Below are 13,750 nucleotides of genomic sequence, written 5' to 3' on the forward strand. Positions count from 1 at the left end.
CACTGGATGCCTTTCTGGAAGATGTGCTTTAGCCAAACGAGATCTTGGACTCAATGCAGGGTGTAACTGGGTGAAATTCTCTGGCCTGTGACATACAAGAGGTCAGACTGGATGATCTAATGGTTGCTTTTGGCCTTAAGCTAGTAATCAAAGGCCTCTACGAGCAATGGAGGTGAGATCTTTTGGAGAAAAAAAACCTCTTGAAGTGGAAAGGGAAGTGTTTAGGCAGCTGAAGTACAGGGTTTGCTACCGGCACCCTATAACATCCCCCTTGCTTTGGAACGCCACATTGTGTAACAGATTGAGATGACGTAGGAGGATAAGCTAAAACTGGCTAGTGTCTTCCTTCTCCCCAAATCTATTAAAATGTTTTTACTTGTGATCGGTGGTGAGGAGACGACGTCAGGCTTCTTGTTAAGGTATCAAAGGCTTAAACGAAGCTAGGCTCAATGACTGGCGTGTGTGTGTAACTATATATAATTTTTTAAATTTATCCATTTATTTATTTATTTATTTATTGCACTCTAGAGATAGACACAGCCCCAGAGAGACAAACTCGGGTCTGGAGGAGTCAGGGCCTGCAGAGTAAACTTTCCTGGTGCAGAGGGATCCCAGAAGGAATGCACTCCTGCATCAGGTTAACATTTCAGGCATGGTGCCGGTTGCAGCAGTTATTTAGCTACAGCCTTCTAAACCTCTGCATTGGTTTGGAATCCAGATGGGCGATTGCTTTGCCCTGCCTTGGCTTTAAGCGTGTTGGTGATCCTTTGGCATGTAGGATCTCGAGCAGTGCCCTTAGGTGGTGGTGGGGGAGGAGGGATAGGACGCCCTGTCCAGGTTGACAGACTCGCGCTAGCATGCGGAAAGCAATAGCGGCTCTGGCAGAGACTCGTGCTAGCTTAGCGGGTGGAGTGGCTAGCTTGAGTCTGCCGCCGTGGGCTGGGAGGGTTGCTCCCAGCTGCCTTCTAGACGTACCTTCAGTGTCTGGCAAGGCAGCTTGAATACACAGTCTTGTGGTCCTGTGGACTAGCTGATTGCATCTCAGTTCCCTGTCTGCTCGCAGAAATGATCACGCTGTTTGGAGACTGAAGAGAAAGGAGGGGTCTGCTTCTCTCTGATCTGCATGCCCATTTCGTGGCCAGAGCTCTGTCATAAATAAACCGACTTCTTCCCCCTCCCAAAGCTCGCAGGGAGGAGTGAGTTACGTGGTCTGAGAATTGGAGCAGGAAGGGGAAGCAAGAGTGGCTTTTACAGGAAAGATAAATTACAGCGGTGGCGGTGGGGACAGGTCTGGCCTGAAGTTGGGTCTGGCGAAACCAGCACCCAAAGAGCAGTTTGTGAAGTCAGGCAATGCCACTTTCCTGATGTTCTCTCAAGAGCTCTTCACACTGTGGCTATGGGCTTTCATCGTCTCATAAGGGGCAACTTGACATCTAGCTCTGTGGCATCATAGCCAAATCAATTGAATCTGGTTGGTACAAAACCAGTAGGCTGCGGGATCCAGAGACGGGGAGGGAATCAGTGTGGGTCCTCTTTGAAAGCCTTCTACATTTTGGCCCACCCACGTTTGTCTGGGTGACTCTCTCCCCTTTGAGACCCTCATTTACAAGCTACTTCGTTCCCAGACAGCCCATTTATGTACTGGGAGCATATTTTGCTCTTTAAATCTTGGCTACCATTAAAACCTACGTCACAGGTTTGTGCCAGAGCCATGCATGCCTTTCACAGGTTTCTTTAGGAATTGCTTTCCTCCTGCCAAGCACGTTGAGGGCCTCCTACGTGATAGTGAAGCAAAACGCCCACCCATTTCAGTGGAAGCAGGCCTGGGCCTTAAACATTTGTGTGGCTGGATGGTGTAAGGAGGGCATGAACTGGATGAAGGAATCTGGTGACTTCATATGCAAGCATGAAACGAGTAAAATGAAACACGGTTTTGGGTATCCTCGGTGAGCAAAATCTTAAAGGTAAGGGCTGACAGCCCTTTTCTCAATCCAGCTCAAAGATGTGACCGGCTGTATTGCACGAGAATTCAGCACCATGACGCCAGTGATACACTGGAGATCCAGTGACGGTATTTTCCTCCTCTGGACAGACTACCTAAACTCCCTCTGATTTCCACAACTTCACCCAGCAAACATTGTCCAGAACACTTCCGCACAAGCATCAACTTCCTGGACACTGTGATCAGCTTCAGCAGCAGATCCCGATAGGCCGCTATCCACAAGAAACCCATAGACCCTCTCTCTAATATTCTGGGACCAACATTGTGACCACAACACTGCAAGCTAGAACTGAGCAAATGATTCTCAACAATGGTTTCTGAAGAAAGGTTTTTTGCTTGCAAATAGAACAGATTTTCCTTTCTCCATCTCTTCTTTGTCATATTTACAGTCCTACCTGAAATAGTTAGTCTGGTTTTTCTTTTTTTTTTTTAACCCCAATGTGTCAGATGTAGTTTGAAGAGCTCTTATGCAGAGCGGATTCACCCAGTGTGGTGTTGGGTTTGCCATGTAAGGAAGGAGCTGGCGTTGGTCTTGTCCTCTGTTCATCACCGGCTCATGAAGCTAAACCCGTGCACCGGCCCTGTTTGGTGGTGGTGACAACGCCTTGTCCAAATGTTTCATCCTTTCACTTTGTGCCCCCAAGGGGCAACTGGGGGAAAGGAGATGGATAACGAGCACTCCAATAAAGCAAAGGACACTTGGAGATCGGGGAGATGAACCTTTCCCTTCAGTAATAGTTCTCTGTGTTGGCCTTGCCATGAGAACTCCCGGGATGAGGAAGAGAAACAAAGCCCTTGCGACTGAAAAGAACCGAAGGGGGAACATTTTCCTTCAGAGAGGAGCAATAGGGATGTGCAGGGGACAGGACCTGATAGAAGCTGTTGCCTCCCTGCACGAAGGGTAAATAAAGACTAGTACCAGCCCATTCCCAGTGATTGCTTCTCTTGGTGGAGCCAGAAAGGCTGAGAGAGTCCCGGCAGGCACAGGGGATGGCGGTTTCTTTGTCTTTGCTGGGCCATGCCCGTCTCCTGACTGCACGGACGGCTCCATCCTAAGCCAAGGTTCGTGTTGGGCCTCCTGGCCCTGCAGGGACGAGGCGTTCCCTGGAAAGGGGCAGATATTGGTGCTGGGAAACCCTATTTCCATTAAACGTAAATTAAAATAACTCCTGCTTCCGACTCACTAGCTCGCCACGCTCTGGCATGGCAGTGCTCCCCCTCAGCTGGGGCTGTAACGCTTCAGATGCCCGGGCAGGTGCTTTCAGGGCCAGCAAAGTGTCCAAGCCCGGCTTTGGAGCAGGAAGCCTTCCCTGGTACCGCGCGCTGGGGCTCTTTAGCACTGCAGCACCTTTGCAGGCTTGGTTATGGGCCTCGCTCTTGTTGACTGACTGGAGGAAGGGCTCTAAAACTCCTCTGTTATGCAACTCTGCTGACAGTGCTTGGTTCTGGGAACTTCCCCTGAAGGAGAAGAACCTGTCCTCCCAGATTTCTCTCTCTGCCGGAGAACACTTCGTGTTTCATCAAAGCCTGGTACGTGCCTAGGCAGCCGAGCGTGGCAAGTGCTCCCTGAATGTGGCACCCTTGGCTTCCACTGCACTCAGTCTGTGGGCTCAGAGCCATTTCTTGCCTCTGGCTTGCTTGCTTCTCTCTTGTGTTGCTGTTTTTCAAATAGCGGAGTGTCCTTCTGGGCCTGAACACACTAAAAGCTTTGGATGGGAAGGCCTGGGGAGGAGATTAAATAGGCTAACATGCTCATTTCTCCCCCTGGCCAGGAGCTGATCGGGTGGAATAGAGGGCAGAGCAAAATGCACCACAAACTGTCTGTTGTTAACTAATCCCGTGATCCAGGCCAGGAAATAACCATGTGTATATTTTGACTTCCTGATCAGGCCCAGAGGGGGTTCCCTGCAGTGTGGCTGCAGATTTTGCCCCAGTCAGGCCGATGTGTTCAGTTACTGCAATGCTGAGCTGTGCAGTGCCATTGAATTTGGGAAATCTTTTGGCCGACTGATACGTGATTGGCAGTGTCAGTGTTTGGGGGGTGAGAGGTGGAGGATGTGTTTGGGCGTGATTGGCTAGCACCCCATCTATCTGACGTAACTCAGAGCCACAAGGCGCAAGCAGATCTCACCTGGCCATGGCACTTGCTCGCTGGAGAGCCCCGGCTCTGAACCGGGCCCAGTAGAATGTCCTGTCCCCCTGCCTGCTCTCCATGGTAACCGGGGGGGAAGTGGGTTGGAGGAAAGGCCCTCGAGGCAGGGAGTTGTGCAGGATAGGGCCTCAGCTGGGATTGTGTGATGCATGGGGAGAAAAACCTCTTGCACAGCATCAGGTGAGTTGCCCAACAGAAGGTTGCAGCCAACTTGCCTAAACCAGAGCAGGTAGCAGCTGCCACGTGGTCACCTTGTGGCAAGCCTGGTGTACCAACTTCCAGCTTGACTGGCATGGCCTCTATTAGCAACTGGAGTGGGCCCTGTCAGCATCATAGAACTCTTTGGGTTGCACTGGGCCTGGTTTCTGGCCACTGCCGGCCCAGAGCGTGGGGTGCCCTGAAGCTGTTCCCATGATTCCCACATGCTGTAACAAGCACAGCAGGGCGAGTTTGCGTGAGGAGATCCAGGGCTGCAGATGCGCCACGGGTGGAGCACAGCCGCACGCTCGGTGACGGGCGCCTGACAAATGCAGGGGGTGATGTGAGCGAGAGCCCCCCAGCTGGGCTGAGTGCAGCCTGAACTCCAGGGCCAGCAGCTGTCAACCTCGCGTCCACCTCTGCCCCAGCCCCCCTTCGGTGTTACGCATTCCGGAGGGCAAGGAGCGGGTACCCGGCTGTCTCCCTTCTAGTGTCGGGGTCGCTGCGTGGAATATGTGTGCATTGACCTAGCTTTCCATTCTCTTCTCAGGCCACCCATCCATCCTTCCTACGCATCGGGCAGCTGACCAATGTGGATCTTGACGATGATGTACGTGAACTGGTGAGTGGCACAGAAAGGAATACACACGTTTCTCAGACAGTTCCCCACACGGCCATCTGGGAGCTGAGGGGCTTATCGGTAACTGAGGCAAGGCTGCGGTAGGTCCTTGCAGGGCAGCAGGAAGCAAACCCACTGCCAAGGGTCGAAGTATTTCCGTTAGAAGCCTAACTTACTGCTTCTAATCTCCTCAGCCCCACCAAAAACAGCTGCCAACTTCTGCCTGGAAACGGTCATGTGTGAGCTCCTAGAGATGCCTCTTGGGAAATGTGGGGTTAGTCAGACACTGTGTCTTGGAGAAATGAGCTCAGAGATGAGGCTGTGTCTCTTTGATTCCTCCCTCCCTTTCTGCGAGCACAGCCGCGTGGAGGGCAACTCCCAGAGCGTCACTGAGGCTGGCTCCATGGAAAACTCGCTTTGTCTCTGCCTGACCAAGATCTCAGTATTGTAGGGCTGCTGCTGGATGGGCCGCTCGCCTGCCTTGCTGTCACACCACCATATGGGCAGCCAGCTGCACTTGCCTCTCAGACATGCTGGGCTCTGCCGCCTCAGCCCTGTTCCTGCGCTCTCTTCAGGGTGTGCTTGCAGCTCTGACCCCGAACGAGAGAGACAGGTCCCTTCCATATGGGGATCCCCCCACATATTCTCTAGGTGGGGTCTGCTGGCCACTGTCCTCCATCCCTACAGACCTGTTAGTGGGGTCTGGAAACCTGGGGTCCATGTGGAGGGCATGGGGCAAGTTCTGGGTCCGGCAGGGGGCAGCTGTGCTTCTCCCCCAAGCTCTGTAGAACAATTTAACACTGTTTGGTTATTCTCTGTTATTTCTCCTATGACATTCTCCCCTTCCCGCCCTCTCTGGGGCAGAAGCCGGGGGTGCTAAGTGAGACACCAGCAGAGGCCCAGGTCTGCTGGGGAGCTGCCAAGATTGGACTGTGGGGCCCGTTGTGCTGGGGGTCTTCTATGTGACTGGATTCTCCTGGGAAATTCTTCCCCATAGTTTCGACTGTGTGAGGGGCTGATCCTGGGCCTGAGGGTGGCAATCCGGTTCGGAACGTGCCCTGCTAACAAGAAAACTGCCCTGTGGGTGCAAGAGGCACCCGGGCCCTGGCTGGGAAGCTGCATTCCACACGAGCCCTTCTGGGATCACAGCTGTCATGTCTTCTCTCAGAGCAGCGGGTGCTCGCCTGGTTTCCCTTCCCCTCTCACATCCTGTGTCTGGCTTTCTCCTCCCCTAGCTTCTGGGCTTCCCCCTCCCTTTCCATTTGGTTGCTGGCCGTCTGTGGTAACAGTGTCGCCAAACGAGGTCCGGGCTGGTTGGCACAGGCGCCGCACGAGAGTGGGCAGGCTGAGCAGGCGCAGAACGGGAGCTCTCCTTTGTGGCTGGCGTAACTCTCCGTGTGGGGAGACACCCTGCCACAAATAGCTGAATCTGGGTTTGCCAAATGGCTTCTGCTCGCTCTTTTAACACCATTCAGATCCCATGGGCCAGAGAAGCGTCCCCCATCCTCCGCCCCCTCACGAGCTGCCCCCGAGCCCCTCCTGTATGTCTCATGCCCCCAGAGGGTGGGGCTGGCCCTGGCCCTCAGGGAGATGGATCTAGACTAACCTTTCTACACCAGGAGCAAGATCTTAGGTCTGGCACCTCTGACTGGGAGCTGCCCTGAGCAGGCAAGGGGAGCAGGAGGGGGTGAGTTGTGTTCACACTGCTGCTGGAGCCTTACTGAAGTGCCTCGAGGCTTGCTGGCTTTGGGATCTGCTGAGCACAGTGGTCTGACGCTCAGACCCTGGTGCCTGTCTAGCTATAGTGGCCTGAGCTAGGACCCCCGTTCTGCCGTTGCGTGTGGCTGGCGATGCCTCAGAGCCGTTCTCTTGTCCTGTAGCAAGGCCTCACGTGCAGTCGTTGTATTGCCGCCCCCCCGCCTGACATCAGGGCCCAGTTGTGCTAGGTAAAGAGGCTGCTTCGTGGTGCCAGCTAGGACGCTGTCCTACCCATCTCTCTGCCTAACGCCACTGCCAGCCAGCAAAACCCCCTTGTCATCTCTGTGAAAGGCTGCCTGGCAGACGCTCGTGGCGCAAGCTGCATCGAAGCAGGCGCTGGGACCCGTTGATGCAGCCAGCAAGCTGCCAGTCCCTGGGAAGAGCAGGCGAGCCCTGCTGCTGTCTGTTGGGGCTGGGAGGCCTGGGTAACTGTGGCAAACAACGAGCATCTGCAGCCCTGCTTTGAGGGAATGCCGCCTTGTAAGACATCCTGGCTGGTCTGACGCCTGATCCTTGTGTCCCACAGGAAACAGAGACCCCCACCCAGTTTCCCAGTGAGATTCCTCACAACGAGAAGCTCCTCTCACTTAAGTATGAGGTACGCCCCCTGGGCAATGGATCCGTTTGCTTGGGGTTAAGCGAGTCTGGTTGGAAAGCTGGTGACATGCCAGCGAGTGAGTGTGCTGGGGTGGGAGGGAGGCAGTGGGGTTGAGGGGTTATCACCTGGTAGGTGGAAAACCTCAGCATGGAGGCTGTTCTGGTGGCGCAGGGCAGGAAAGTCCCTGCGGGATAGCAAGATGCCAGTCTCTAGAGTCATCTGTGGGGTTCCAGGTGTTGGGGGGAGGTTTAAGCGGAGAAGAGTGCAGGGAGTGGGGGGGCACGAGCAGAGTGGGGGGTAAAGTAGGTTTCGTTGGGGAGAGGCGGGAAGGAGATTCCCCTGCTGTGCCACCCCGTAAAAGCATTTCCCTCTCCCTGAATGTAGAGCCTGGACTACGACAACTGTGAAAACCAGCTGTTCCTGGAAGAGGAGAGGCGGATTAACCACACAGTGAGTCTGGCTGTGCGCACAACTCCGGGCTGCCAATCTGAGCCCTGACCCCAGCCACCCTGTAGAAACTGGTCAAATTTTCCGGCGGGACAAGGGCTAGAGACACGGTTTCTCAACAGCGTAACCAGTTACTTCTGGGCACAGCTAGTCCCAGGCCGCCGAGAGGAGAGACTCTGCTCACTTAGTTTCTGAACCAGCGCCTGTACCTCCAGCTGAGTCACTGAGTAATAGCAGTCATAGCCTAATTAATGCCAGTTTGCTTGGGGGAGCCCAGGCGTGGGGCTCTTTGTCGGCAAGGGGGATTTTAAGACAGGAAGCTGGTCAAAAGGCCCTAACGTCCAAAGTGGTGACATGAAATTCTGCAGTCACTGCATGTTGCCATCCTGGAAGGCAACTCCCCCTAATAAAAATGGAAGCAGGAAGGCAAGGGAGCCAATGCAATATGTCCAAGCGCTTCGAGAGGTTGTTGGATCCAGACCAGGTCTCCTCCGGGACGTGACCCTGAAATCACTGGGAAAGAGCATGTGCCATGACTGGTGTCGCGTGAGGAGGCCTAAGGGCACTGGAAGAACAAATAGAAAGCCTTTAAGTACTTCATCCGGGAAACCTGCCAGACTTGGGGGTCTGCTGGACCCCTGGGGGGTAACAGGAGCAAGGATACGGGCACTGCAGAAAGGCAAAACGAGTTATTTGCCGCCACCACAGAGTATGTTGAGATGTGTCAAAAGAGGATGTGCGATGGTACCGACTGATAAATAGGGTCGTTGCTGCAGAGTAGCTCCTGCCCACACTCCTAGGGAAGACATGCTCTCGACCTTTTGGCCATGTTAGAAATGGAACGGGATAGAAAACATCACGATGCTGTTACATGAGTCAATGGCACGCCCTTAGAAGCTTCCTTTGCAGCCAGGCTGCCCTAAGCCTGTCAGCAAAGAGGCTGGAGTGTTGAATCTTCAACTCAAACACCCAAGGAACGCTTGGGAGAGAAGAAGTCTTTGTTAATATTTGATTAACCATCACTGAGACCGTTTTCAGCTGTCTGAATGAAAATCCTTTCCCCTTCGAGTTTAATCCTACCAGCTGTCACTAGACTTCCAGGAAAAACAGTAGATGAGTTCAGAGCTTGTAATGTTTAAAAATAAAAATAAATCCTTCCAGATTGTAATTGCCCAGGTGGGAAGAGGGCATGTATCTGATCAGCCTTTCTCTGGGAGCTGCCATGCCCTGAGTGCTTTGTGCAGAACTAAATCGCTTTGGGAAGGGTGCTGCCGAGTGAGTCACATTTCTTGGGGAAGTGGGGGTGTGTGTTAAGGCGCATGACCCTGTCCTTTATCCTGAGGGTGCCTTTGGATCGCTAGAGCCTGCTGCCCTCAGGTCCTGCAGAGCAGGCGTCTCATACCTGTCTCTCACAGGCGTTCCGAACGGTGGAGATCAAGCGCTGGGTCATCTGTGCCATGATCGGGATTCTCACCGGCCTGGTCGCCTGCTTCATCGACATTGTGGTGGAGGTCCTGGCTGGGCTGAAGTTCAGGGTGGTGAAAGACAGTATCCTTCAGCTGTGCCGCGGCAGGGCGAGCGAGCGAGCAACGTGGGGGCAGGGGTGAACGGGGCTGTGTGGTGATCTTTGGGTGATGGAAGCACAACGCTCAGCAGGGAGCAGAGTAAATTACCCACCCGGGAACTCCAAAAGGAAATGTCTGTGCAGACTGGGGTGAGTGTGTGTGTGGGCATCAAGTGAAGGAACTCGGCGAGGACTGTCAGTCTTTCTGTGGAGTGGGCTAGATGTTTGGTTAGATCTGAGAATGTCCTGGGCCAAGAGGACTGGGTGGATTTGTGAGCCGTGTCAGGAGGGGAAGGTTATCTCACAGTGGCCATACCATCAGGAGCCCAGCATGCATCTGGTTGTGAGCCCTATCTCTCTAGTGCTCGCGGGGCAAGGTTTCCCATAGCAGACTGGCCTGCTCAGAGGCTCCCAGCCCCGAGGGGACTCCATCGGAGGTAGAGATGTGCCTGATGGAATAATGTGATATTGACCCTGTGATACTTGAGTTTCTTGACGGACCCTCCCAGACATTGACAAATTCACTGAGAAAGGGGGGCTGTCCTTCTCCCTGTTACTTTGGGCGACTCTGAATTCTAGCGTGGTGATGATTGGCTCCATCATCGTTGCTTTCATAGAGGTAAGAGTTAAGAACTGGCTGCGGGCAGATAGGTTTGCTGGCTTCCCCTGCATTGGCTCTGCAGCGAAATGTGCAGCCACAGCAACCAGTTAAATGTTCCAGTAACAATCCCTCTACATGGGGGAGTGGGAAATCACTTACCACTTTCTTTGCCTGCTCCTGCGTTTTCCTGCCCGTGCTCTGCTCCCCCTGCTGGAGCAAATGGATTCACAAAACATCTGGGCCTTAAAAGCTCTGCTGCTGGTAGTGCTCGACTGTCTGGGTGGCTGCATGGGATTACATATCTTCCGGGAAAGCTGACACACAGCTGCCATGGGCATGGCTTTGCCAATTGATGAGATTACTTTGGAGGAGGATTATGCTGGTTTGAGAGCCAATGTTTTTCAAAGAGGGGGAAGAAAGTGCAAAAATTATAAATCTCAGGATTTGTTTGGTTTTTGTTATTTCAGATGTTATAAATAACCCTAATTCCTCTGGGGATTAGCACAGGGATGGGGTTGTTTTTATTACTGTGATGCAAGGATTTCTTATTAAGTGCGTCTACCTTTGGGCAGCAGTCTTAAAGTAGGACACTCTCTTTCCAGTTTGACCCTTTATTTGCTCAGTGCACATGACCCTAAGTAAGGCGGCATCTGACATGCAAGGGAAAGGAGCATAGCAAATAGTCAAAGACAAAGAAGGCAAGGAGAGGGAGCTTTTAAGATCGCTGACGGTAACAGTAAGCTCACTGGACTGGATCCTCAGCTGGAGTAGATGGTGCAGCTCCCTTGACATCTGCTGAACTGCATCTGTTTACACTCATTCTGGACTTGGCCAGTCTCTAAATTTCCCACGTGTCCAAGGATAAAAAACTCATAGGCAGAAAAATGCACTTCTGAGACACATGCACAGCAGCCACTTTAAACTTTCACCAGTCAGGAGGGGGGCCTGGGTTTAGGGAAGTGGTCCCTGAACTTTTACCCTGTGTCCCCCTTTACCCCGTCCATGCCCCCATCACCCCTCCAGCTGGGGCTGGGAGTGGGGCCACTGCTGGGAGCGGGGCTGGGTGGTGCTCCCTCCCCACTCCCCCCACCCTCCCGTGGGAGCTCGCCCAGGCCTGGCCTTGCCCTCCCAAACTCTCCTCTGCACCCCCCCCCCATGCAGGCGCACTCCACAGTTTGGAGACCTCTGGTTTTTAGGGTAAGTTACTGCCATACGAAGGGAACAAATCACAGAAACAAGGCAAATGAGCAACCTCTCAAATGGGAAATCAAGGGAACAATACCGTACTTTAAAGCACATTGAGTCCAGTTTGGCTAGCGGGCTAAACCTGTTCTTCTCTGAGGAAATTTAAGATAAACGTCCTGCCCTATATAAAGGGGGAGGCCCTTTAGCCATGAGGCAGAATGGTCGCAGAAATAGAGGTTCACCCGGTGCTCGTAGGGCCCCAAAAGAGGTGGCCAGCTTTGTGCTTTTTCATGCCCTCTGCTTTTGGGCCTGTCCAGAGTAGCCTGGATTATAGACAGTGCTGTGGCCGTTACTCAGTACTGATAGGTGCTGGTCCATGCTCTTGGTAGCAGTCTGGCTGGTACCTGAGTACTCGTTCCCAAGTGGCACTGAGCAGCAGTATTGCTCTCTCTTTCAGCTAGGCCGTTGCTCTCCTGTCAAAGCTCCGTGCTCTGCCTATAGAGTAAAAGGATGCCACGCAAATATAAACTCTCCTGCAGTTCTGCCACTGTTCAGCCCTTCCTCCAGAGTGTCTGCTCAGTTGACCCTAGTGGCTTCAGAAGGGTCATCCTCTCCGTGGAGTTGGTTTCTGGAGTGCAGCGTGTTTCCTCATCGCTTCTGAAGAGGGAAACTGCCTCGTTTGCTAAGAATCGATTCAATCCATCCTGCTTCAGGATTCCTGCATGTCTGGCTAGTCTCAGCCCATCGGGCTTCGCTTGAGGACAGCGGAGAAGTTCACTTTAAAAGCGCCATAGGAGCAATGCCAGAGGAATAATCTCTCCCTGAGATTCAGGGGGCTAATGGCAAGTCCTTCTCCAGAGGGGGAGCTGCTGGCCAGCCAGGTCCTTGCCCCTGGAATGTGCCTGGGCTAGCTGAAGAGGCGGGAAGGGAGTATGATCAGAAAGCCAGGCTCTGACTGCTCCTCATTAGCTGCCAGGGGTTGGCTGTTACAGGGCGGGGTGGTGCTGAAATGGTCATGGCAGGGCCTCTGGCCCTTGCAGCTGCATAAGCCACTGTGTAATGGCTGCTGCTAACAGACTCTTCCTGTGCTTCTAGCCTGTAGCCGCTGGCAGTGGCATTCCCCAGATTAAGTGCTACCTCAATGGTGTGAAGATTCCCCATGTTGTCCGCCTCAAGGTAAGCTCCTGTAAGACCCCGGAGTTTTGTGTGTGTGCACTTTCTCACGCCCCAACATCCCTCCCCCCACCGGTGTGTCATGCCAGACCAGGAAGCTGGCAGTAGGCAGGAACGAGGAATTCCCTCTCTGGCATTCATCAGCACAGTGCCTCCACCGCGTACCAGTGCCCCCGTCTGCTTCCAGCTCCCCACACTCATCCTGGCCGGGCGCTTGTCTCCCAGCTCTGCCGGGATGTCCCTTGGCCTCCCATTCACAGCTGATAGTGGCGCCTTCTGAGGGAGAGGAATCTGGCCTCTCTCACCAAGTCATGACCCCAACGGTCACCATCCTGCCCTGCTTTGTGACTGGTCTTGGGCAAGTCACTTCACCTCCCGGGGCCTCTGTGTAATAAATGCACAGGGCAGGTCCCTTTGGGCTTCTCTGGGGCAAGGCGATGGGTCATAGTTTCTCAACCTGTGGTACGCAATACCCCTGGGGGTACGCGAGACACAGGCAGGGCATACCTGGGGAAAAATAGAGTGAAAGGGTGGCAGGCGGCAGCTGCTGACTTCTGGGAGAGGCAGGTGGCAGCAGCCCGCTTCCCACCCGGTTCCAGCTGGGAGGTGGGCGGCAGCCGCTACAGTCCCAGGAAGCCACGGGCTGCAGCCACCCATTTCCTGCCCGGTCCCAGCTGGGAAACAGGTGACAGCCGCTGGCTTCCCGCCCAGTTGCAGCTCCCAGCTGGGAGGCAGGCGGCAGCCTCCTGCATCTTGCAAGTTGGGCTCGCAGCTGGGTGGCAGCCACCCGTGCCCCGGCTCTGAGCCGAGGGGCAGCCTCCTGTGCCCCGGCTTGAAGATGGGCAGCAGCTGCCTGCCCACATCCCTAGGTCCCAGCCAATGCGGAAGCCTCCTCTGCCCCAGCTCGGATTGGGTGGCAGTCTCCCACCTTCCGGGCTGGCAGCCAGGCAGCAGCGACCTTGAAAACTTGTTAATTTCACTGCTCTAGCTGAGCAGTGAAATTGACAACTATGACAGCCCCAGAGTTCACCAGTTACCCTCTTTTCCTGTCTCTCTCTCACCCCTTCTTCCTCTCAAATCTATGGCAAAAAATTTGGCGCGGCGCTTTATATTCCCCAGCATTGGCATGCCACTCAAAGCCGCCTAGCTTTGGCCAATATCACCTCTAGTCCAGGTACATACTTGAGTTGTGCACCCCTGGTGTAAAGGTGGTAACTCTACCCACACTAGATTTGATATGTCATATCACGGCCTTATATACTCAGCCCTTCTTCCAACACATGGCTCACATTATTCTGTAAATATAAAATCCCGTGGAAAATTGAGTGTTGGGGTACTTATTAAAATTTTCAGAAGTTAGGGGGTACTTGCTACTTAAAAGGTTGAGAAACACTGCGCTAGGCAACTGTGCGGTGTCGCTGCCGGTACCGATGACCTTTGCGTTTGGGCGTTT

The 13,750-nt window shown here is 53.8% G+C and overlaps 1 protein-coding gene across 2 annotated transcripts in view; it reads left to right on the forward strand.

The window, feature by feature from the left end:
* The window catches only part of CLCN7 (chloride voltage-gated channel 7), a 53,245-nt gene that overhangs the window by 16,769 nt on the left and 22,726 nt on the right, over positions 1 to 13,750 (forward strand). For both annotated transcript variants that reach the window (XM_067551157.1, XM_067551158.1), the window contains exons 2-7: positions 4,903 to 4,974; positions 7,256 to 7,327; positions 7,712 to 7,777; positions 9,190 to 9,322; positions 9,848 to 9,957; positions 12,220 to 12,300. In XM_067551157.1, coding sequence (XP_067407258.1) covers positions 4,903 to 4,974; positions 7,256 to 7,327; positions 7,712 to 7,777; positions 9,190 to 9,322; positions 9,848 to 9,957; positions 12,220 to 12,300 — 534 coding nt within the window. The remainder of the gene's footprint in view (positions 1 to 4,902; positions 4,975 to 7,255; positions 7,328 to 7,711; positions 7,778 to 9,189; positions 9,323 to 9,847; positions 9,958 to 12,219; positions 12,301 to 13,750) is intronic.

Source organism: Emydura macquarii, unplaced genomic scaffold (genome assembly GCF_026122565.2).
Source record: "Emydura macquarii macquarii isolate MOO-44397 ecotype Brisbane River unplaced genomic scaffold, CSIRO-AGI_Emac_v2 contig_1348, whole genome shotgun sequence".
NCBI classification, from domain to species: Eukaryota; Metazoa; Chordata; order Testudines; family Chelidae; genus Emydura; species Emydura macquarii.